The sequence below is a fragment of the Apis dorsata genome, unplaced genomic scaffold (genome assembly GCF_000469605.1).
Source record: "Apis dorsata unplaced genomic scaffold, Apis dorsata 1.3 scaffold_293, whole genome shotgun sequence".
Classification (NCBI taxonomy): Eukaryota; Metazoa; Arthropoda; class Insecta; order Hymenoptera; family Apidae; genus Apis; species Apis dorsata.
The window spans coordinates 513,864-536,072 of NW_006263568.1; the positions used below are offsets into that span (position 1 = coordinate 513,864).

General features: G+C 26.5%; 1 protein-coding gene across 11 annotated transcripts in view; it reads left to right on the top strand.

Moving 5' to 3' along the window:
• Nucleotides 1-22,209, top strand: part of LOC102670810 (potassium channel subfamily T member 2) — a 152,960-nt gene that overhangs the window by 56,218 nt on the left and 74,533 nt on the right. For 2 of the 11 annotated variants that reach the window (XM_031511161.1, XM_031511163.1), the window contains exon 1: nt 9,222-9,416. The exons of the other annotated variants lie outside the window; for them this stretch is intronic. In XM_031511161.1, the coding sequence (XP_031367021.1) occupies nt 9,346-9,416 (71 nt within the window). In that variant the 5' untranslated portion in view covers nt 9,222-9,345. Of the gene's footprint in view, nt 1-9,221; nt 9,417-22,209 lie in introns of those variants that run through there. 11 annotated transcript variants of the gene reach the window in all.

Consider the following 22,209-nt stretch of genomic DNA (forward strand, 5'->3'; position numbering starts at 1 on the left):
TAGACTTTCAACCATATTACTTCTAATCACATCGACGTTCCGCTTTGCACATCGCTGCACCGTAATTTCGGCTTCAATCCTCTCGGTTTACAATCACCTTCTTCCTCCATTCTATCGTTCTTATCCCATCTTCTAATCTTTTTCTTCGTGGATTTCTCTCAAAAAGGAAAAGGATCTTGATAATAAATTGTTGGAGACACATGTTTGTTGTTCACATTGTGTAGTTTCTTTAAACCCAAATGTGTCAGCACGAATAGTGATTAAAAATCTGCAAGTTGTGATTGGTGGATTGAGATAGATTGCGCGATGTGGGTGACGTTGTCGTGTTAAATTGTTATTAATGTGTTATAATGTTTTCTTAGATTGGAAAGATTGAATTTTTCTGGAATGATGAATTGAGCTGTTACAGATTAGTAGATAATTTGTAGATTTTAAATGACTTGTTTCAGCTTTATAAAGTTGTTGTTATAATGCATATTTCTTGAAAGATTTTGAATTTAAAATATTAAATATGATTTTAAAGTATGATATAGAGATTATGAAAATTCTTACAAATGTTTTAAATAATTATTTGATTGTTGTGAAATTATTGTGTGTATTAATTTATGAAAAACATTGAATTTAAGATATCTCAAATATGAGATATTTATGAAATTATTGTGATATAATTTGTGACAGATTTTGAAATTTTGAGATATAAAAGATTATTGAAGTGATGATGCAAAAATTGTGAAAATTTTCATGAATATTTTAAATAGAATATGTAATCAAAATAGAATGTATAATAATTATACTAAAATATTTAATGATAAGAATGAAATATTAATTATAAATTTAAAAATATACATTATTTTTAAATATCTCATAAATATCTTTATCTATATCTTTTATTATATATTATCATTTACACAAAAGATCAATATATATATAATTTCATTATCAGTGAATAATATATCAACAATACCAAATATAATAGGCTTTCTAGTATTGGTACAAACAAAATAAAATAACTAATTTAATCAATGAAAATTAGACAAAAGGATAATAAATCAATTTTAGATTCAATAATATTAACCAAATACAAGCTCATTAGAAATTTACTATATAAAATAAATTTATGTAGAATACATAATTTTAGAATATATAATCTATCATATTTATATCAATAAATCATATTTATATATTGATAGGTATATTGGATATATTGAATAGGTAATTGTTTTGATAAGATAAAATGTATCCAAGTTACAAATATTTTAAATAATTATTTGATATATTATTTGAATATTTATGAAATTATTGTGTATATAATAGAATTGTACAGCTATGCATAGTGAACACTGATTACTTGTGATGCTATGAATTTAATGAATTCAAATGATCATGATCATGGTTAGGTTATACTTATTTAACTTCATTTCCTTCCAATCTTTTATTTTATAAAATATAAAATATAATAAAAATGTAAAATTTTTATTCCTATTAAGAAAAATGATTTGAAATTTCTTTCTTCTTTTCAATTTCACACAATTTTCAAATTTTATTTTATAAAATTATAAATAAAAATATTTTGAAATTATGGATTTAATGTATTTACAGGGAAATGAATTTAAATAAATAATAATTTTAAGAATTTTAAGGAAAATAATTTGAAAATTCTATTCCATTTTGTCTCATTACTAAATTTTATGTCTCATAACATAAGACCAATGTTTTGAAGTTAAAAATTATGAATTAAGAGATTTACAGAAAATCCAAAAAATAAAAAAAAAAAATTTTATATAAAAATATTTGCAAAGTATAATTTTACATTAAAATAAATCAATAATTTTGGCATTCATATTTCCATACAGTATTCTCGTAAACTTAAAAAAAAATTATTCATCAAATCAAAAAATTTCTTTTCTTACCTTTACTGGAAAGATTTTTGATCATCTAGATTTTTGCATTATATTATGTTCTATGTTACACGAAATTAATATGTATTTCCTGGAGCAACGTCGTCTTAATATCTCTTTCGAACTGAATGTTTGCAAAGTTCTGCGTGTATATCGAATATTAATGATCAAACAGGCTCCACGTGTATGAACGTAAGAAGATTCTAAAATTCATGAAAATTCATCGATGGAAGATAAGAAGAAAAAGAGAATTTTTGAAACTTATAATTTATATTTTAAATGCATCTATAATCTATATACGTATGAAAATGTAAAATATATATCTTTTAGATTTTTTAAAATGGAATTAAATAATACACATCGAATTGAAGAGATTTGATTATGCGATTAGGATTTTTTTTTTTTGGTATTATTATGATTGAAATTTTATATAAAGCATTTATTGCTTATAAATTATTATTGAATTATTTTTTATCATTATTTTTTATTTTTATTTAAAATTATTCGAATTATATAAAATGATCGATTTCCCTTTATTTATTTATGATCTTTAATTCGTTATTATCGATTTGCAATAATTATTAAAATATTTCTTTATTTACGATTTTTTATGAAAATAAATCAAATAGAAAAATTATTTATGCATTTTTAGTTAAAATGAAAGATTGCATTTTGGATTTTGAACACTGGATATTGTGATCGTAATTTTTCAACGATCATTAAAATATTTTCTATTGTTATCAGTAAGACGAATCGAATAAAAAAAACTATTTAATGTACATATCATTAATCTTAAAATACATTATAGATTATCATCATAATTTTTTCCAATATTCGTTAAAATATTTTCTTTATTTTTGCAAATTCGATCGATAAAACTAATTTAATAAAAATTATTTATATCTTTAATCCAATTAATTATATACATCTTTAATTCCAATTATCGATTAATAAATTACAAATTACAAAATATAAAGAAAAAAAATATTGAATGTCAAAGGTATGCAATCTCATCGAATTTCATTCCAATTCTCTTAAATTGCGTAGAACGTGCACACAAAAGAGATCTTGTATATCTCATACATAGAAATAATTGAATAGGATCGAATTACGTATACCGAAATGACGAAAGTTCTTGTCAAAGTAGTAAAGTTTTATTCATTAGAAACTTACACGATCAATTATTAATGGAAAAAAATAAAAGAATCGACAATTACTTTCAATTTTATATTCGAAAAATATGCATCAGATTTTTTATTCAGTCAAGATAATGTACTGCATCGATTGCTTTCGTATTATACGCGATATTCTTTAAAAGAAGAAATTAACTTTATAATTTGTAGAACTCTATCGATAATATAAATCTTTAAATGATTCGATTTATTTTTAATCGGAATAAATATTTCTTCGATAATTTTAAAAAATTGATAATGAAAAAAAATGTATGAAGATAAATTTTTCAAGAAATTGAAATTTCTGAAAAATTTTATATTAATTTTTTTATATTTTATATACATATTTAAATATACATATTTAATATATTAATATTTATTTATGAATCAAGGAACTCGATCGATAATACAACTTTTAAAATTGTATTCAATTTATTAATTATTTCTAATTGAAATAAATTCTTCAAAAAATAATAAAAAAAAATGTATAAGTTTAAATTTTTTTCAAGAAGTTGTTTTGAATTTTATTAATTTATATATTTTTATGTCAATTTTATCAATATATAAATATATTTTAATCAAATATATAAATAACTCGAAAAAGTGAATGATATACGAAAAAATGAAACAAATATTATAAGATATAAATTTTTAAGTGGAAATCTTTTTTTTTAAAAATTAGTATCAGTATCGAAGAATTCACAATTTAAATTAAAATATAATAAATATAAAAAAAAATTAACTTTTATTTCTTTATTAATTTCTTTTTCAGAAGAATTTTATAAATTAGTAATAAATTAGTAATCTACAAATAATTTCTCAAATTTGTTTATGTTTATATCTAATGTTTCGAAATAATAAAAATACCAATTTGTTACGTTTCACTTTACGTTTTCTCACCTATTTTTTCGCAAAGTTCAATCAAACAATAGCGAGTCAGAATCGAAATATCTTTATCATCAGTCGGTATCATATCGTTTCAAAGGTTTATGACAAACAAGAACCACTCTTTTATGGAAAAAAGAAACTTCCTTCGTAAATCGTCGAAACGATTCACCTTTTGATAACACTTCTTTCCCTTTGATCGAAAAATCGTAAAATTGAAAAATCATAAAATTTCTGGCTTCCAAATCTCTTCTACTCAGAAACAAACCTTCCAATGTTGAAATAAATATTATATTATGCCTTGAGCAATTCTTCTACTTCTTAACCTAGAAATCTATTCTCGATTTAATCGTTATGATTATTTTTTATTTTATCATTATTATTATTTTATTATTATTATTTTATTATTATTATTACCCCTTAAAAATTACATAAATTGTTTAAAAATATCACAATATTACTTAAAAATTTAAGACTTCCTTATCTTTATAATTATTTTAATATATGATTTTTTAGATATAAGATATGTTCAGTTTATCTCAAATTTATTCCAAAATTATTTATTATTTATTAAAAAATTTAAAATATTTAAAAAGTTTCAAATATTTAAAAATTATTTCGTGTCAAATATATAACACAGCGATTTTTAAATAATTCCATTTTCAAATTGAAATAATTTTAATGACGATCCCTCCTTAATGTACGAAAAATGAACTAAACCGATACGTAAATGAGTCATTTGTAGTACTAATATTTGTCCATACAAAAAAAATACAAGAATAATTCTATAAAAGAAAAAAAATAAACTTCTTTTTACATGATTTACCATTGTAACATTGAAATCTTTTAATTTTAGTATTGTTAGTGCACATTTATAAAAATATTAAATATTAAATATTAATTTTAAATATTAATTAGTACAACACTAAAAATCCATTTCATTATAAATCACATTTACAATTTAAAAAAAAAATTATATTTGCAACATAAAAAAATAGCAAAAAATAAAATACAATGATCCTCAACGATTTTTCCCAATTGCAATATTCTTTTCCATCTCTCTAAGTGCCAATCGCATTTAGAGGTGAACACGATAACTCGAATTCTTGGGGATAATTCATATACGGATGCAAATATTGCATAACGAAAGAAGAAATTATTATAGTTGCGGTGAATTCTGGGTCGATGTTTTTCAATCGGCCGCGTTTTCTTACTACCCAAGACTCAGTTGATTTAATTACGAAGAGAACCAGTTTGAATTAGGAATGAAAATTTCCAGATATAGAAGGATAATTTTATGATACGCCTCACGAAGATTTCATAAATTTATAAGATAAATTATTTATTATAAAGATATAAAGAAACTTATAAAATATATTTATATATTTGAGAATAAAAATTACGAGAAACTTATACTACATATTTATAGCATATATATATTTATATAAAATATAAAATTAGATACAAAAATTTAAAAAAATAAATTATAGATAATTTTAGAAAAGACATAATATTTATAAGATATAAGGAATTGTATTCAAGATGGAGGAAAAATATATAATATATATAATATAATATATGATTAGTATTTGAGAGAAAACGATAGAGGGCACAATCTTCGATTCATATGTATATAGAAAGTCGTAGAAAATATGCGAAGAATTTTCATGTTAGGTTAGATTACGCATCGAATAGACATTTACAAAATATTTGCAAATATATCACATATTATGAAATAAAATTAAACGAATATTATGAAGCTTTGGTGAGAATTTAAATTTATAGAAAATGAATGTTAAATTTGAAAAATGTATGTTATAAAAGTTAATAAAAATATGAATATATTGAAAAGAAAAGAAATTGTATATATAAATTTTTTAAAATGGTCAATTTTTGATCATATGAGATTTCTATGAAAAAAATAATATTTTATGTATAATTATTACTTTATGTAGTATTAATTTAATAAAAATTGTCGTAAGAGAGAATTATGAAGCATATATAAAGGAATTAAAGATTATTTTTAAGTTTACTTCACAGGAAGTTCTGAAAATATAAATATAGTGCAACCTCCAATATTGATCACATTTTTATCAACAAGAAAATTCTTCATTCGATATTGAAAAATCATATTCTTTGAAAAATTTATTGAAAAATCTATTATTGTCAAAAATATTTTACTGTACGATTCATTTTCATTTTTTAATAATTAAATTTCTGCTTAAAATTTTATTTATTTAAAACTAAATCGATTATGCCTTTTTTCGTGAATTTTGTTATTAATTCTTATTTAAAAAATTGAAAAAAATAATAATTCTACTTTATCGAAGTTGAAACTATATTATATGTATTTTTGCATATATCGTTTCATTGTATATATACATAACAGAAAGGTAAACGAAGAATAAACTTATGCTGTCGAAATGAGACGCGGTAACATGGAAATGGTAACATTATATAGATAGAAACAATCATGTCGGTAAAATAGAGATGGATTGAGGGAACAATTTAACGGTAACAAAATCCAGTCACGACATCGAGATATCCAACGTTCCAAACAATTTTGGTTCTCACGTTACATTTTTGCCTTTTCTCGATTCTCTAATAGGAAATGGCCTGAAGAAAGAGACTTTCATATTCGCTTTCACATTTCTATATCATGTTTCCACGATACGATTGTTGAAGAAAAACGTGAATATGACGTAACAAATCGCGTATAAATACATCTTCATTTCCATAAACGCGATGCATTTCATGATGTAGTTTTGCGGTGCTTCAAATGAAATATCTGATGATTCGTTTCGGGCAAAATATATCTTGCATGTTTAATTTTCAACGCGTACTACTGAACATGAGTAATAGAGGAATTAAACGAATTTGAATTTAAAAAATATAAAAATTTCGTTCACCAATTTAAACTAATTTTAATCCGATCCGTATCGAAAAACTATTTCGAAAAAGCCTTTCACACCCAGCTAATCTAATTTCGTTTCGTTCGATTCATTCGAAACATGAAAAAACATGATATGATAACGAGATACAATGGGAAGAAAATAATAGAAGTTCGCGCTAATCAGACGGATTAACAATTCGCCCAACATTCACCTTCACTCTTGTTACAATATACCGAGGCAAGAATAAAAGGAATAGTTCAATTTGTCGATACGAATAAATCAGGGAAAATATATTGAAGCGGAAAACGAATCAGTGATAGCCAGCGCATGTTAGATGTTGATCAACCGATTTATTATTTTTCATCTGCTTTTCCAACCGTCTTTTTTATCCTCTTCCTTCTTTATTATTGAGAGGCAGGAGTGACATGAGTTTAACTTCTGATCGTAAGAAGGATGAAAAAACACGAGCAATGCTGAGTGAGAGAGCAAAATGGCTAAGTGGTGGGGGAATTGCGCGAGTTTGCGCAGAAACTCGGTAGTCGACAAACGAAACGAGAAGCTTAAGGCTGAACCCGCTAGTCGGCGCTGGGCCACGCCACGCGAAGCGCCTTGTAGAGCTTGGTGAGAAGAGCTTTCGGCGCGGCAATCTCTCTCGATGCCTTTACGGCGGGCTAATGAAATCTCGAGAGTGCCGCGTTTCCGTTTGAAACTGGCCGCAGATTCGCGACACGCTAAACGTTCCAAAAGATGCGGTACCTCAAGAGAAAATGCCGTTGCCTCGAAGAGATGAAGAAGCATCGTGACAACGAACGGCCGTGATCATCAAATTATCTATCCGTCGTTAATCGAATCGAAAAGATTTTCGAAAAAAAAAATATTTTTAAGAAGGAAAGATCAAAGATCATTCAAAAGCTTGTTGAATTTATTTATCGTTTATCGTTGTTATCGTCGAACGCTGTCGAAGTTGATCGTTCTTTTTTATAGTTGTGAACCAAGTTCCTAATTAGTTTGCTAAATTGTTATTCTTGTTTATTTTCGTTAAATGAAGGGAAGATAATGGTGTAACAAACAGTGTCGTTCAGATGAAAGATCGACATCGGTCGTGAACCTGGATTATGATTGACGAGCTTGTGGCGGGACCAATAGAACCAGATGACGCGTTTGAATCCTGATTCGACGAAGCAGTGCCGTTAATCGCCACGAAGAAATTGACGAGATCGAATCTTGTTCAATCTTCGTCATTCGTGGACGAGTTTCACACAGAATCAACATATCAAGTAGCAAAGATTGACCGTCTAGAAGAAAAGTTTCTTAATCCTTAATTCTCAAGCCGAGTTTTGAAAGTCCTCGAAGACGTTCTTCTCGGTTCCCTCTTAATAATTCGTGGCCTTTCAATGGGAGCATGAAAGAAAGAAGAGCTACTTTTTTTTATCCTATGCCTCGACTGACGTCTTTTCTCCAGGAACGTGTCATCATTCGTAGCCCCTTCTGACTTCAATTACAATCCATTACAATCATCCCCTCAGGCATACTGAGGATTTTATTAGGGAAGACAGTAAACAAGTGAAAAAAAGAAGAAAAAAAGAAATCGAATGAAGAGAGGTTAAAAAAGAAGAAAGACAAAATTGAAGATGACGAGTTTATCTATCCGTTGAACCAACTTAACTTAATAAAATAAGCGTATCATCGATTCTGTGGAGAGGTTAAAGACGTTTTCGTTTTCTCGAAAGATATTCCTCTGAAGACGGTGCATGTCCTGAGGCGAAAATAAAAACGGCCGTGCCGTTTCTTTCATAATTACGATATTATCGAGCATGCTGGTTGGCGGGTCCAAAAACGTAGAAGTATTTTTAATACATCACACACAAAGACAGGCGCGTGGCATGCGTTATATGTACGCGTGCGTGCCGTGTCCAGGTGGCTGGTAATTAAGTTGTAGAATTTAATCGACGTTTACCGTTTTATGCGTATTCGAAGAAAAGAGGCAAAAGAAAGACGAAACCGTGGTCCAACTTTAAATAGGAAAACGATATTTCAACGTCGTGGTCCAACTAGTGATTTAGCTTTTATCGTTCGTTCAAGTGGAATCGTTGTTCTCGTAGATCCTCGTGTGGTAGATCGATCAATATTTTCTACGATAATTTCATTCGAATTTCGTTTCGATGAAACGTCTCGTAGATCACGATAGAATTATGTACCTATTAAGTGTCTATTCCGTGAACAAGTGTCATTCGTATATCTTGTAAAAAGACGATCGTGTTTTTCACGAATAACTGATTATTTTAATTTGATGAAATAAAAAGGAAGAAAAAAAAAGAGTGGTGAAGACTGAAATAATTTTATTTCAGTTGAAAAAAAAAATGGTGATTCTGGATTAAACTTCTTGTGTAAAAAAAAAAACAGTGACATTGGTGAGTTGAAAAGTGTCTATTGTAGATCCATAGAAGGGGATGAGAATTGATAGAAAATATCGAAGATGCAAGAAAAATATTAGCTATGACGACTTCCAGTAGATACAGCAGTTACAACTGTCTTACCAGCTGGGACAGCTATGACAGGATACCAAGGTATTTTTCATAGAGAATAGGAGATTTTTAATTATAGGATTAATGCGTTTTATATAGCTAATAATTTTAAGAAAGTTAGATAATTCAGAAAATAGTATTTTATTTTGGATTAAAAAGGATGTTTTTTGCGAATTATTAGAAAATTATTGAGACGAATTTAATGTTTAGAGATTTAATCTCATCCAATCCGGGTCGAGTTATTTTCACTGATGCTATTCCTAGCTAATATTTAATATACATTTCGATCGTAACAAAATAACAAAAAATGTGTTTTATAAATAGAGAAAATTTTGATCTCTGTTTTTAATAGTAATTTGTAATTCATAAAATATTAAAATGAGATAAAAATGTAGTTCTGCAAAAAATTTTATTTTAAAAAGTATCCAAATTTTTATATATTTTTAATTATCTTTGAAATCGATAAATTTTTTTGCATAAAATGATCACCAGTTGCGGAAATTAAAACAAAAATTAAATCTATTTTCAAAATCGATTGACTCATTAATTAACTTTCGAATCGCCAATTAAAGAGTAGCCGCCTCGGGTCACTTTTGACCCGTATTCGAATTGTAGATGCGCTAAATATTATATAGAAATATGATCAAAAGTGACCTGGCTTATCTGAGCGATTTAATCATCAAAAATAAGAAATTTAATTAAAATAAAAAATTTTAATTTCATTTCATGCATAAATGTTTATCTAAAAATTTTCTCTTGTAATGCATTAAAATTTTTCGTTATTACACGATTGGCTGAGATATTTCTTTAATCTTTCGAAGCAAAGAATGCAAATTTGCTCGTAAATTTTCAGGCATTCAGTTTTTATTTGTTGTATCCAATTGCTCGTATCCAACGCGCAGGATTACTTTCTACAAGAGAAAAATGATAATCCAATTACAAAATAATCTGTTTCTTCTGTGAAGAATCGATAACAAGGATAATTGAAGTGCGTATTGCGAATATTTCTTTCGTTTTTAACTAAGAACGATCATTTTTTCCTTTTTCTTCGTGTCATTCATTTAATAATGCGACTAGTGGAAAATTACAGTTTTGTTTTGCATACTATTAAAAAAAATTATGAATTAAAAGAACGTTCAATAAATTATCATTAGAAATGAATATATGTTAAAATAACCTAAAATCATTTTTATGTCTTCACGATTATTTAAAATTATAAATACAAGCAAAATAAACTTTATATAGTAATTAAAACTTTTAATAGTAATTAAATTAAAATTAAAAATAATTTTTCAAGAAATATTCATTTCTGAATTTTTTTTTTTACATTTAATTAATGAATTTTGAACTACAAAAATATGAGTTATATTTCTGATTAATAATTCATTCATTGAAATAATGTATTAAAATAAATGTATTTTTTCATTTTTGAATGAAGAATTATAAAATTTGTAAAATTATAAATATTACTAAAATATTATTATTATAAATTTGAAAATATCGATAATATTTCATTTTTATATCTCTATTTTATTGTAAATAGATATCAATTTTAAAAAATCGATCTAAAACGATTGATTATATAGCCCCATTTTATTGTTTCGAACACAAATTGAATTCAAAACAATTTGTTTGCCACAAAACAATTAATCAATCCCAACGCTCCATCAGAAATCTTTTTATCGCCCTAACCTCAAATTATTGAACATCGAATACGCAAGACGAAAAAAAACAATTTTTCTTTCGTAATATATAGAATTCAATAGTTGTGATCACAACGTATCATTCATTTATGCATATGATATGCACGATGTTTATATTGTCTGATGTGTTTTAATAATTGTGAATTTCATTATGCATTCGATCATTCGATCGATAACAAATTTAATTATCGACGTTTCCTTTTTTACCGACAAGTCTCATTTCATTTTCTTATTTCGCGTTTCGAATTTTAAAATTCAATTATTCATATTCTTTTTCTCTTTTCTTTCATGAATTCTTTTATAACATTGATAAGATCAGATTACTTGAAAAAATTTTTATACATTTCTAAAAATTTTCATACATTTACTTCAAAAATTAATTATTAATCATATAATATTTTAATAAATAATTTATATTAAAGTTTATTTCATGGATTATTTATATTATCATTTTGAAGAAATAAAAACACTATTTACAATAAAATATAATGTCTACTTTGACGAAAACTCTCCAACTTATTCCCTCAAGCATAATTAACTAATTTCGTTATGGTTAGGATTTTGTAACAATAAAGAGTCATCGTAAAGCTTCGAAACGTATGATACGATGTATCATAAATCTTTGAAAATGAAGGTAATATTTCTTACAGGAAACGGAAATTGCGCGATTCAGATCCGTGCATGTACGCCATTTGTTTCTTTCATACAGTATCCAGAACTACTTCGTATCGTGTTTATTCGAATTTCGAAAGGAAATTATTGACTGATTATTACTTTGAAAATTTTTATTCGATAAAAATGAAAAAATCGTGGAATCGAAATCACGTGGCTTTGCCAATAGCGTACGACAGTTGATAATTACATCGATCTACACCGATGCTACATTATTATAATTGAGTTGCTGCCAGATGGTCATTTTCAATCCAAACAAAGGTTAATTGTCGCGAAGGTTAATAATTTGGCTCGATAAACACCGTTACCAAATCAAATTACTATTCTGCCCTTTTGATCGATGGTGCATCGTCCATCAATTTAGACCATTTATTTTCTCCATCATACATTGTATTATGGACAATGTCGATGGCTCGAATGCTATGCAAATGTTATATATATCCACTTTCCGTGAAATTTCAATATTTTTGTATTACGTAAAATAATTTAACACGCGAGAATTATTTGAAGTAAATTTCATGTGATTTAGAGATATGAGAAGAAGCGAAATGACTGGATAAATTTTTATCAATTTCAGTTTCAAGTTTCTCTCTTTCTCTTTCACATAAAAATTCTCTTTACGCTATCTCACTCTTACACTTGTGCATTCATCTCTTTTCATTCTCTTTATTACGCTCTTTCTACTCTCATTCTAAACACATTCTTCTGACATTCGAGAAGGACATTTAGTTCTTTAGCCCAATCGCCCTAATTTTCGTGTTACGATGAATTTCATTCTCACATGTGTATTAATTTATATCTCTCTTACAAAAATTTATAAAAATTTATTCATGTATATTATAAATTGATCAAAAATATGATATTTCTTTATTTTTATTTCTATTAAATTAAAATTTATATTTTTGTTTATTCGATTTATATGTCATTGAATCGTCAAACTGTGTTCTCGTCAAAATGTTTTTCTCGAAAATATTACGTTAAATCTACATAAGCTATGAATACGATTCGTTAATTCGATTAATCAAAATTCTTTGAAACAGTCGTCATAACATCATCATAACATCGTATACAAAGTTGAAATTTTCACGCTCACTTGGACAATTGTGAGAGGTAAATATTTGATCGCGCAATCCTAAATTCTGAATTTGAGGTTTCAACCTAACTTGTGTATATATGCCACTTGATGCTAAATACATTGACACATACCGTGCTTGGATCGTTTCGCATTTAACACGGGTAAACATCTGTCTTGTGAAGGTGACTTGTAATTAACTGCAAATCTCGAAGCTTAAGAAATGCATTGAATCAATCTGAGAAATAATTGTTTGATATTTTCTTGCATTATAAAGATTTGTATTTCGATTTTTCATTTGAATAAATATTTCATAATTATAGGGAATGGATCTTTAAAATTAAATTAATAAAATAATATTCAGGCAATGGCGTTTCAAAATTGATTACAATTAAATTAATGATACATCGTAGAATATGATCAAATGAGACTTGAAACGATGAACTAACATTAACTAACTAATATTATTATTTTAATACTATTAATTAATATTATTACATAAGAAGTATTTTTACGACTTTAATTATAAAAATCTTATTTAAAAATTTTAAGTTATTTAATATATACATATACAAAGTATTATTAATAAACAATAAATAAATCGAAAATATAATTCATTCAAGGCTTTGTCAAGTATAATTAAATTTGTTTATTTTTCGTTTGGATACGAATTACTATTCACATTAACGTAGAATCATGGTTTATCCGATAATTTTTATCGCTAATTATTACACGATACCCACTTATATCGTGTATAAAAAACATGAGACTCTATCGATCAATGAACTAAAAACGTAATTAACATAAAAATTGTAAGCTAAGTGAATAAATTCTCGAAATTTTTAACGGTTCACCGTTTCCTTTATTTTCCATATTTTGGAATTTTCCAGAAAATACCAGTCGATGACCCAAATCCGTTAATCGGTATCCAGTAATATCGTTTTACGAGCATTTTGTGCGAGCATTTCGCAAGGAATGAAACAATAGCGACATCTACACACGCCTATAAACCGTAACCTCCTCGTTGGCGCATTTATTCGCGCAAAGAGCTAAATTTTGTATTTCGTGAAACCAACTCTGACGACCCTTAACTTTTCAGTTGATATATAAATTGATGAATAGAAATTATTCAAGCGCTTGTTACCTATTTCCATGTTGCAATGTTGTTAATTGAATGAAATAGTTTCACGAAATTGAGAAGAACGAGAAGCTTTTCGTTCCGTTCTCGCTTCGAAGCGCAATCAAAAATCGATTAAATTATTTTACACGAATTACAAGTTTAAGAAATAAATATGAATGGAGAGGAATAAAGAGGGACGTTTGAAAGAACAATGAGAACGCGGTAGTGTAATTAATCTCGCATTGTATTTCAATTTTCGCGCCATAAATTGAACTTGTTACGAACTTAAATACTGTTATTTTTCCAGCTTCTATTGTCTAAGTTCTATTCTTAAAAGTATAGTGAAATCTCGATTAATCAGATTTCTATTATCTGGATTCAATTATCAAAAATTTTAGTTATCAAGGATGTTTATATATCTAAAGTCTTGATTATCTAGAATCTGGATTATTTAATTACTATTTAGTTATTAATCTTTTATTTATATATATAATATCAAGTTTGTATTCTTTCGAATCTATTCGAATTTTTATTTATTTATTTTTTTTTGTTAATCTTTTTATTTGCCATTTTTCTAAATTAATAATCGTTAAATAATGATTATAGTATATTAAATTTATTAAAAATGAAAAATGTATTTAAAACATATTAAAAGAATTGAAGAAAATTTATATAAAAAATATAATTATTATTTCAATTTATTTAGATTATCTGTTTTGTTATAACAATCTTTTTTATTTATTGAAAAACAAAAGTGATGTAAAAATCTTCGAAAAGTTTTCACTTCCAGATAAAAATATAACGCACCATTTGATGCAAATTATATCGTTTTTCTCTTGTTTTCATACTTTTCATTTCTTTGCTTCCAACATAACCTCAATAGTTTACCTATACTTTAAGCAAAACTTTAGAGTAGTTTAAATTATAAAGTTCAAGAAGTTCATTCTAAGAAGAAATACAAAATTGTGAATCATAATATTATCTTTTATATCTGCTTTAAAGAATAAAAGTTAGAAGAAAGAAGTAACTTATATATTCATTGGCTAATCTGTATTATTAAATTAATATCTAGATCTGCTTACAAAAGTTTTTAGTTGTATGTACATTCGACTTTTAGAATAAGAAAAATAAAGCCAAAGTTAGAAATATCAAAATATTGCAAGAGAAATTTTTATAATATTATAAATCTTTTATAATATAGATAATATTGTAAGAATTGTTATTGTGAAGTCTATTTTATTATTAATCACAGATACGTTTATCTTAATATCGAAATTAAAGTTAAGAGATAAATGTTTGACATTTACGAGCTATTAAAATTTAAAGTATTAGTTTTCACAATATACTCTAATTTTAATTAATAAATGGAGATAATGGATATTGTAAATTCACGAGTAATGGTTTGGAGGTTATTTACGATTCTGCCATTTCGTTAGATAATGGAAAACTCAACGCTGTTATTGTTATTATGTTTATTTCAAAATGGAGATGAAAGATACGAAACAAAACAATGGAAATAAAATAGATCAAGAAAGATAATAAATTCCAACATTCATCTTCATTCTACGAATCTATACGAACACGCGTATAATCCGAACTATGGATGCAATATTATGTATCCGTGATGATATTCTATTTATTAGTCTGTTCAATCGCGTTCGATGTCACTCGACAGACTATTACTAATCATGTTGGAATCCTATGCAAATTCGATTGAAAATTAATCTCGATTACAATCTATGGTTAATTACAAATCGATCGAAAATATTTCGATTAATTTTTTTATTATAATAAATTAAATTAAAAGGATAAAATAAGTTAATAACAGAAAAAACATATTATAAATACACTTACTATTATTTTTCAAAATATTTAGAACTAATCTACATTAAAATTAACACTAAATAAAATATGATCAATTTCTATAAAACAAAAATTAATCTTTTGCACTTTGAGGTTATTTTTGCCGTGACATTATTTTTCTTTGGAACTCGTAAAATATTTTTGACGTCACATTTCATATGGATTAAAATCAGAAAAAATAAATTCAGAATTGATTAGGAATAAATTATATAAATAAAATAAATTAGGAGAACAATCATATATAATATAAAAGTTTAAGTATAATTGTAATTATATATAAATATCAAAATAATATTATATATAAATAAATTATATATAATATCAAAATAAAATTCCCTATTGGCACTGTAAACGCGCCTTGTATAAAATGTATTGCAAAAGCGCCTTATGTCTGACTATGAGGCCCTCTAGTGAATTTTTTATTTTTTAGTACGTTGCATTTGTACTTTGTGTATATTACATTTATTTTATTATTAAAGTTATAATTAACTTTCGCTCTTGTCATTTCATTTATAAATTATCCGTGAATCGTTTATTACCTTCATTACATCTCGTGCCAAGTATTACATTAATTTCCAACCAGAGACAGCGTATTAATATGCTTCACATTAAACGTTACTGGTATCGGGCGAGTTCACGTCTTGCAGCCAACGACATCTAACAAATAGTAATAATAATCTACCATCCAGAGGTAATTAATAATGTTATAATTGGCTGTGCTCTTATTAACAGTAAACAAGTGAACCGTATTATCCATGCTACTCGTTAAAGCTTTGGAACGAGGTTCTCGCGCTTAATTATTCGATTAACCTTTCCTAATTAATCTTAAAATAATCGAAGTAATTCAGAAGAGATCGATAAAACGGTTCTCGTAAAAATGAATAATTAAAACGAGGATACTGGTTATTGAATCCTTGTCGAATCATGTTTTAAGAATGTTTTTTGTCGTTGATAATTCTTTGATGAAGAGTGCAAACAATCTTTCCAGTTAATAGAATCTCGATTGAATCTCAACACCGGTGAGTGCATCTCGATGTTCGAATCTATTACCGTAGCTCGAGCAAGATGTAATATAGTTAAGAAAGTTACGATTCGACCATTGACGGAAATTCGTAGCGATCGAAGATACTTGCGAACTAGAAAAAAATAGTAGATAGGTTAGGTTAGATAAGTAAATTATGAATAATATGGAATTTAGAAATATCGTTACTTAATGAAATTGATTGGATATATTTTGTAAAAATAAAAATAATAATTTAATATACTGTAGAATTTTTTGTGAATCAACACGTTCATATAAGCAAGTTGTTTATTTAATAGGAATCCACCATTAATTATAATTTTTCGAATTTTTTTAATTTTTCTAATTAGATAGAAATTTACATTGAGATAAAAGGAAATTCTTCCGAGATATTTTTTCTGAAATGCATAATTTTTTAGATATTATAAATTTAGAAATAATTTTACAAGTACAATCATAGTGGAATTCCACTCTAATTAAGAATTTTGTGAACTAAATTAAAAGTGAATTAATTTTATATTTACTTTTACAAATAACAATAATAAAATAAACAAAGATTCAAATTTAATTTAGATTTAATGAAAAAATACAAGATTTAAATTATAAAGTAATAAAATTTTAATTAATCCATTAGCCCATAGATATTACGTTTCTTTCTAAAATTCATTATTTTCTCACATTTAAGATATACTTGTAAGCATATCTTATAATATATAAAAAATATAAAAAATTCATACATAGTGTTTTTTTCCTGTAAATATAATGCACAAATTTCTTTTCACTCGAAGAAATTCATCTACAAATTCCAAATCCTTTTTTTACTTTTAATATGCATGGATTTTCTGATGCATCAATTATAACCATCATGATGTAATGTGTATATGATGTATATGTGAAAATATATAATTTACATAAAAATTGAGAAATATCTATCGTTATATAAAAATTTATTTTTTAAATTGTGTAAATGCAACAATGCACTTAATTGTCTCTAACCAATTTCTAGAACTTGAATTTTAAAATAATTTCCGAGATACAAGTATAACTTTTATCTCATCCATAAGATATATTTTTCTCTCGTTCTCTATGATTCAATCGATAAAAATTGATAATTTTTAAGAAGAATTGTTGTTATCTTCGTCAGACGCTATTAATTATCAAATTCACAATTCTCGAATTACAAATTAAATTCGTATCAATTATCAATGGTCACGCGAAGTTTAGTCGAAAATACAATTTCTGTCTATGCTTAATCAAACCGGCATCGGACAAAGCACGGTTAATCGAATTGATAGGGGATGAAGCAATAGGGGATGGATCGAATTCGGTTGCGAAACACGGGGATCTGCTCGTGGCAGAAGTCGTAGTTGACGTTGAAGGACTGGCACTGATCGAAATACCTTGTTCCCTTGGAATACCTGCACCCCGGCGGAAGTCGATGCCCAAACGCTTCCGGCGCGTAGCTAATGAAACAGAGGCCGAATGTCGAGCGTTGACTCGCTGGGCGGAATGGTAAATCGATTGTAAAAGCGACGGCGATCAAGCCTGGGTCGTTGTTGACCCAACGTTACTATAGAAGCAGTATGCGGACGCTTTAAGATAAAAATTTTCAAATATTCATTGGAATTTTTATTAAACAGTATTGATATTCAAAACGGTGAAATTAAAAAAAAAAATTTAGGATTTTTTGGATTATTTGGATTGTTTTACAAACTAGACAAAAGTGAAACTTTTATTGTTTTATATTTTACAAAAAAGAAGAGGTTAGAATCACTCTTTTTAAATTTTTCAATTATGATTATTTTTTTTCATTTCTAAGTTTTCTTTATTATTATTACTTTTTTCAATGATTAGCAATTTTTTTTTTTTTTGACAATCTTATTTTGAAGATCTAAATTCAAACATAATTCTTTCATTAAATGTTTCACTAGTGGCATATATATTTCATCAATGACATATTGATGGTTAGTTTTGTCATTGCAAAAAAATTAAAATATGAAATAATTTAACGTTAAGATTTATTCATAAATTCTACCATTGCTACTACTTTTTTCCACTTTTTCAATATTTAAAATTTTTCTAACCTATTTTCAAGTTTAGAGAAAGGTTCAGTAATTCAAAATGTGATAACTTGACAGATTTATTTATTTCTAAGTTCTATCACCATCATTATCTGTTTCCACTTCTTCTCATCAGAATTTTTCTGGCAATCTTGTTTTTAAATTATGGTTCCAGCATAATAATTAAAATTTATTTTCACTATTCATTTCTAAATTTCTTTTACAATATCTAAAATTTTTCTAATCAATCCTATTCTGAACTTCAATTGAAATCTAAAATATAATGTTGAGGATTTACCAGCAAGATTTATAAGCATGGATCAAATATTTAATTGCATCGTGTATTGGTATATTCTTGTAAATCTTATTGTGACTTCGTTTAATTCAATGGGATTCAATAGGTGGATACGTTCCATCGATATAGAGATTGCTAGAGAGCATTGTGATTGGTTTCTTCGTCATTTGACCTTTGCCTAGAGAATTTTGCAACGCGACCAATGAAACGCGTGCACTTTTGGCATTTCGAAACGATGAAATTAGTAGGAGGGATTCTTGGGGAATTTTAGTGAAAAAATTTATGTTTTTTGGTTAAACTTTCGATGAGAATATCGCTTTGTATTGGTGAATTGACTAAAAACTTTGAATTAAAAAAAAGAAAATTTTGGTGAAAAATTTGTTTTTGTATGTTGAATGTATATTTTGCTCACAGAATTTGACATTTTGCATATAGAAATGGTCCAGTATTTTTGAAATTTTGAGTGATTGATAACTTACCAATAGAACTGATGAATTGATTAAATTATAGAAAAGAAAAGAAAATTTCAGTGAAAAATTCGTTTTTGGAGATTTTAATAAAACTATTATATTTTGAAATACAGAAATTGATTCGTATTGGTTCGATATTTGAAAAATTAAGATTTTAATATAATAAACTTGCAAATGGCATTAGTGAATTGATTAAAGACTTTAAATAAGAAAAAAAAAATTTCGATGAAAAATTTGTTTTTGGTGAGAATTTGTGTTTTGATATTTTGATACAGGATTATGTCAGATTTGAAAGATTGATAATAGATTTGCCAATAACACTGGTGGATTGATTAATGATTTTAAATGGTAAAAAAGAAAATTTTAGTGACAAATTATTTTTTGACCAAAGTTCATCGATAAGATATCGTTTATTTTAGTTTTTTTGACATTTTATACGTTCCTTAAAATTTTGAAAAATTCATTCCTCAAATAGAAAAAGAAATTTTGATGAAAAATTTATGTTTCGTCCTAATATTTTAACGTTTGAAAAATATTACAAATAATTATCATAAAATTTAACTTTTTATTCTTTCATGTATATACATCTACTTTTATCAATTATTTCAAAAAATATATACATACTCCTTTTAACGATGTTTTATCCGCCAGAGAGCACAGGATTTATTAAAGATGGGGGAATTTTGATGAAAGATTCGTACTCATAGTTTCTCACAAAGCTTTATACTCGTCCCAGTATTGACATTATTTCAAAGACAAGTGGCTTTCAAGCTGTTTCGGTTGCTTATTGGATAACGTGGATCTCCTCCAAGCAGACGTAAATTTAGATGGAGCGTGAGTGCCTCCCACTCTTAAACTTTTCTCCCGGATTCCTCGTGAATTATTTCTCTTTTTTTTTATCCTTTGTCGCGAACAATTATATTTACAAATTATATTTTTTTATATATATAAAATATTATCGATTCAAAATCGAATATTTGCAATTGAATATATATATAATTAAAATTTTAACATTATGATTCTTTATATTTATTTCTATAATAGACTTAAAGAGAAAAGATAATAGAAATTTGAAAATTTTTATGTGGATTTATTTTTAAATGGATCGTTTTAAGTTATTTATTGATGTCCTCTTTGTTGAAATTCTTAGGTATGAAATAAAATGAAACATTAATCTTTCCATTTTATTTTATTCTCTTTCTCACTCACTCTCTCTCTCTCTTGCATTATTCTTAAAAGCATAAAGAGGAAAAATTTTTTAAATTTTACGATGTTCTATATATTTCGAAAATAACACGAATTATTTTTCAACGAAGAATCGGATAAAATAAATATTATACTTTTTATATGATCTTTTTTTTAAAAAATTTTAATGCAATGCTTTATACTCTTTCAATAAATAACAAGAATTATCTTTGAACGAGGAATCGGTGATGATAAAAAGTATAATAAATCTACGTATGTATTAATAATTTTTATATATGAATAAAATTTCGTTTTTTTTTTTCTTATCAATAATAACGTTTTAACACCTCTTCCGTATCGCTCTCGTCAATTTACTCGATTATTTAACGTTAAAATACTCGGTTCATGCGTTGTGGAAGAAGCATTCGTACTTACTAATTCGTGCGAAATCAATATTGAACGAGAGATACGATGAAATATTTTTGATGAAATTCGAAAACAGGGGAATCCGATTATTTTATAAATTATTCTCGAAATTGCACGATTAACATAAATTTCATAAATGCGTATATATTACGTTACACTCGTAATTGAATTAAAAGATAAAAAAAAAAAAGAAAAAAAAAATGGATACATTTAAACGATATTTTAAAAGATCTGCTTTATTTTTCACTGAATGCAATTCGTTATTCAACTAATTTTTAAAATAAAATTCCGATTAATTTTTATTTTATAAGCATAATTGTTGAGTTCAAAATCGATACATATAAATTCTTTACTAATTCTTGGATAGAAATATTAATAGGAAAAAATGTATAAATTAACGAGAGACCAAAATTTTATTAATAAAAATTAAAAGTTAAGAAAAATATTCGAAGCGTGCGATTTGTTCGTTTAAAAAATTGCGTTTAAAAAAAAAATGAAATGTATCGTTCGAAATAGCTTTCGTTTGCATATAAAATTGTCCGTTCGAACGTGGAAGCAAATGGCGTAACGAGAGAACACGGATCAAAAGGAGAAAAGGAAAGGGAGAAGAGATGATGAAACGGAATCGAAACTTTGATCGAGCAACGGTAAATACAAACAGTTTGGGAAAACATCGCTCAAAACGTTTGGAACAAGGTTATCGCCGTGAAACGAGCACAAATCATTTTCCAATTCGAGATTATATGCGTATATTTACACGTAATTGACACCTCGCCGCCATATTGTGTGAATCTCCATCGGATTCTCCCGTTCCAATCTTCTTCTCTTAATTGTCACGTGACCAAAAAATCCCCTCTCTCGCTCTCTCTCTTTCTCTCTCTTTCGCTCGCTTACTTTCGCTCTCTCTCTCTCTCTCTCTCTCTCTCTCTCTCTCTCTCTCTCTCTCGC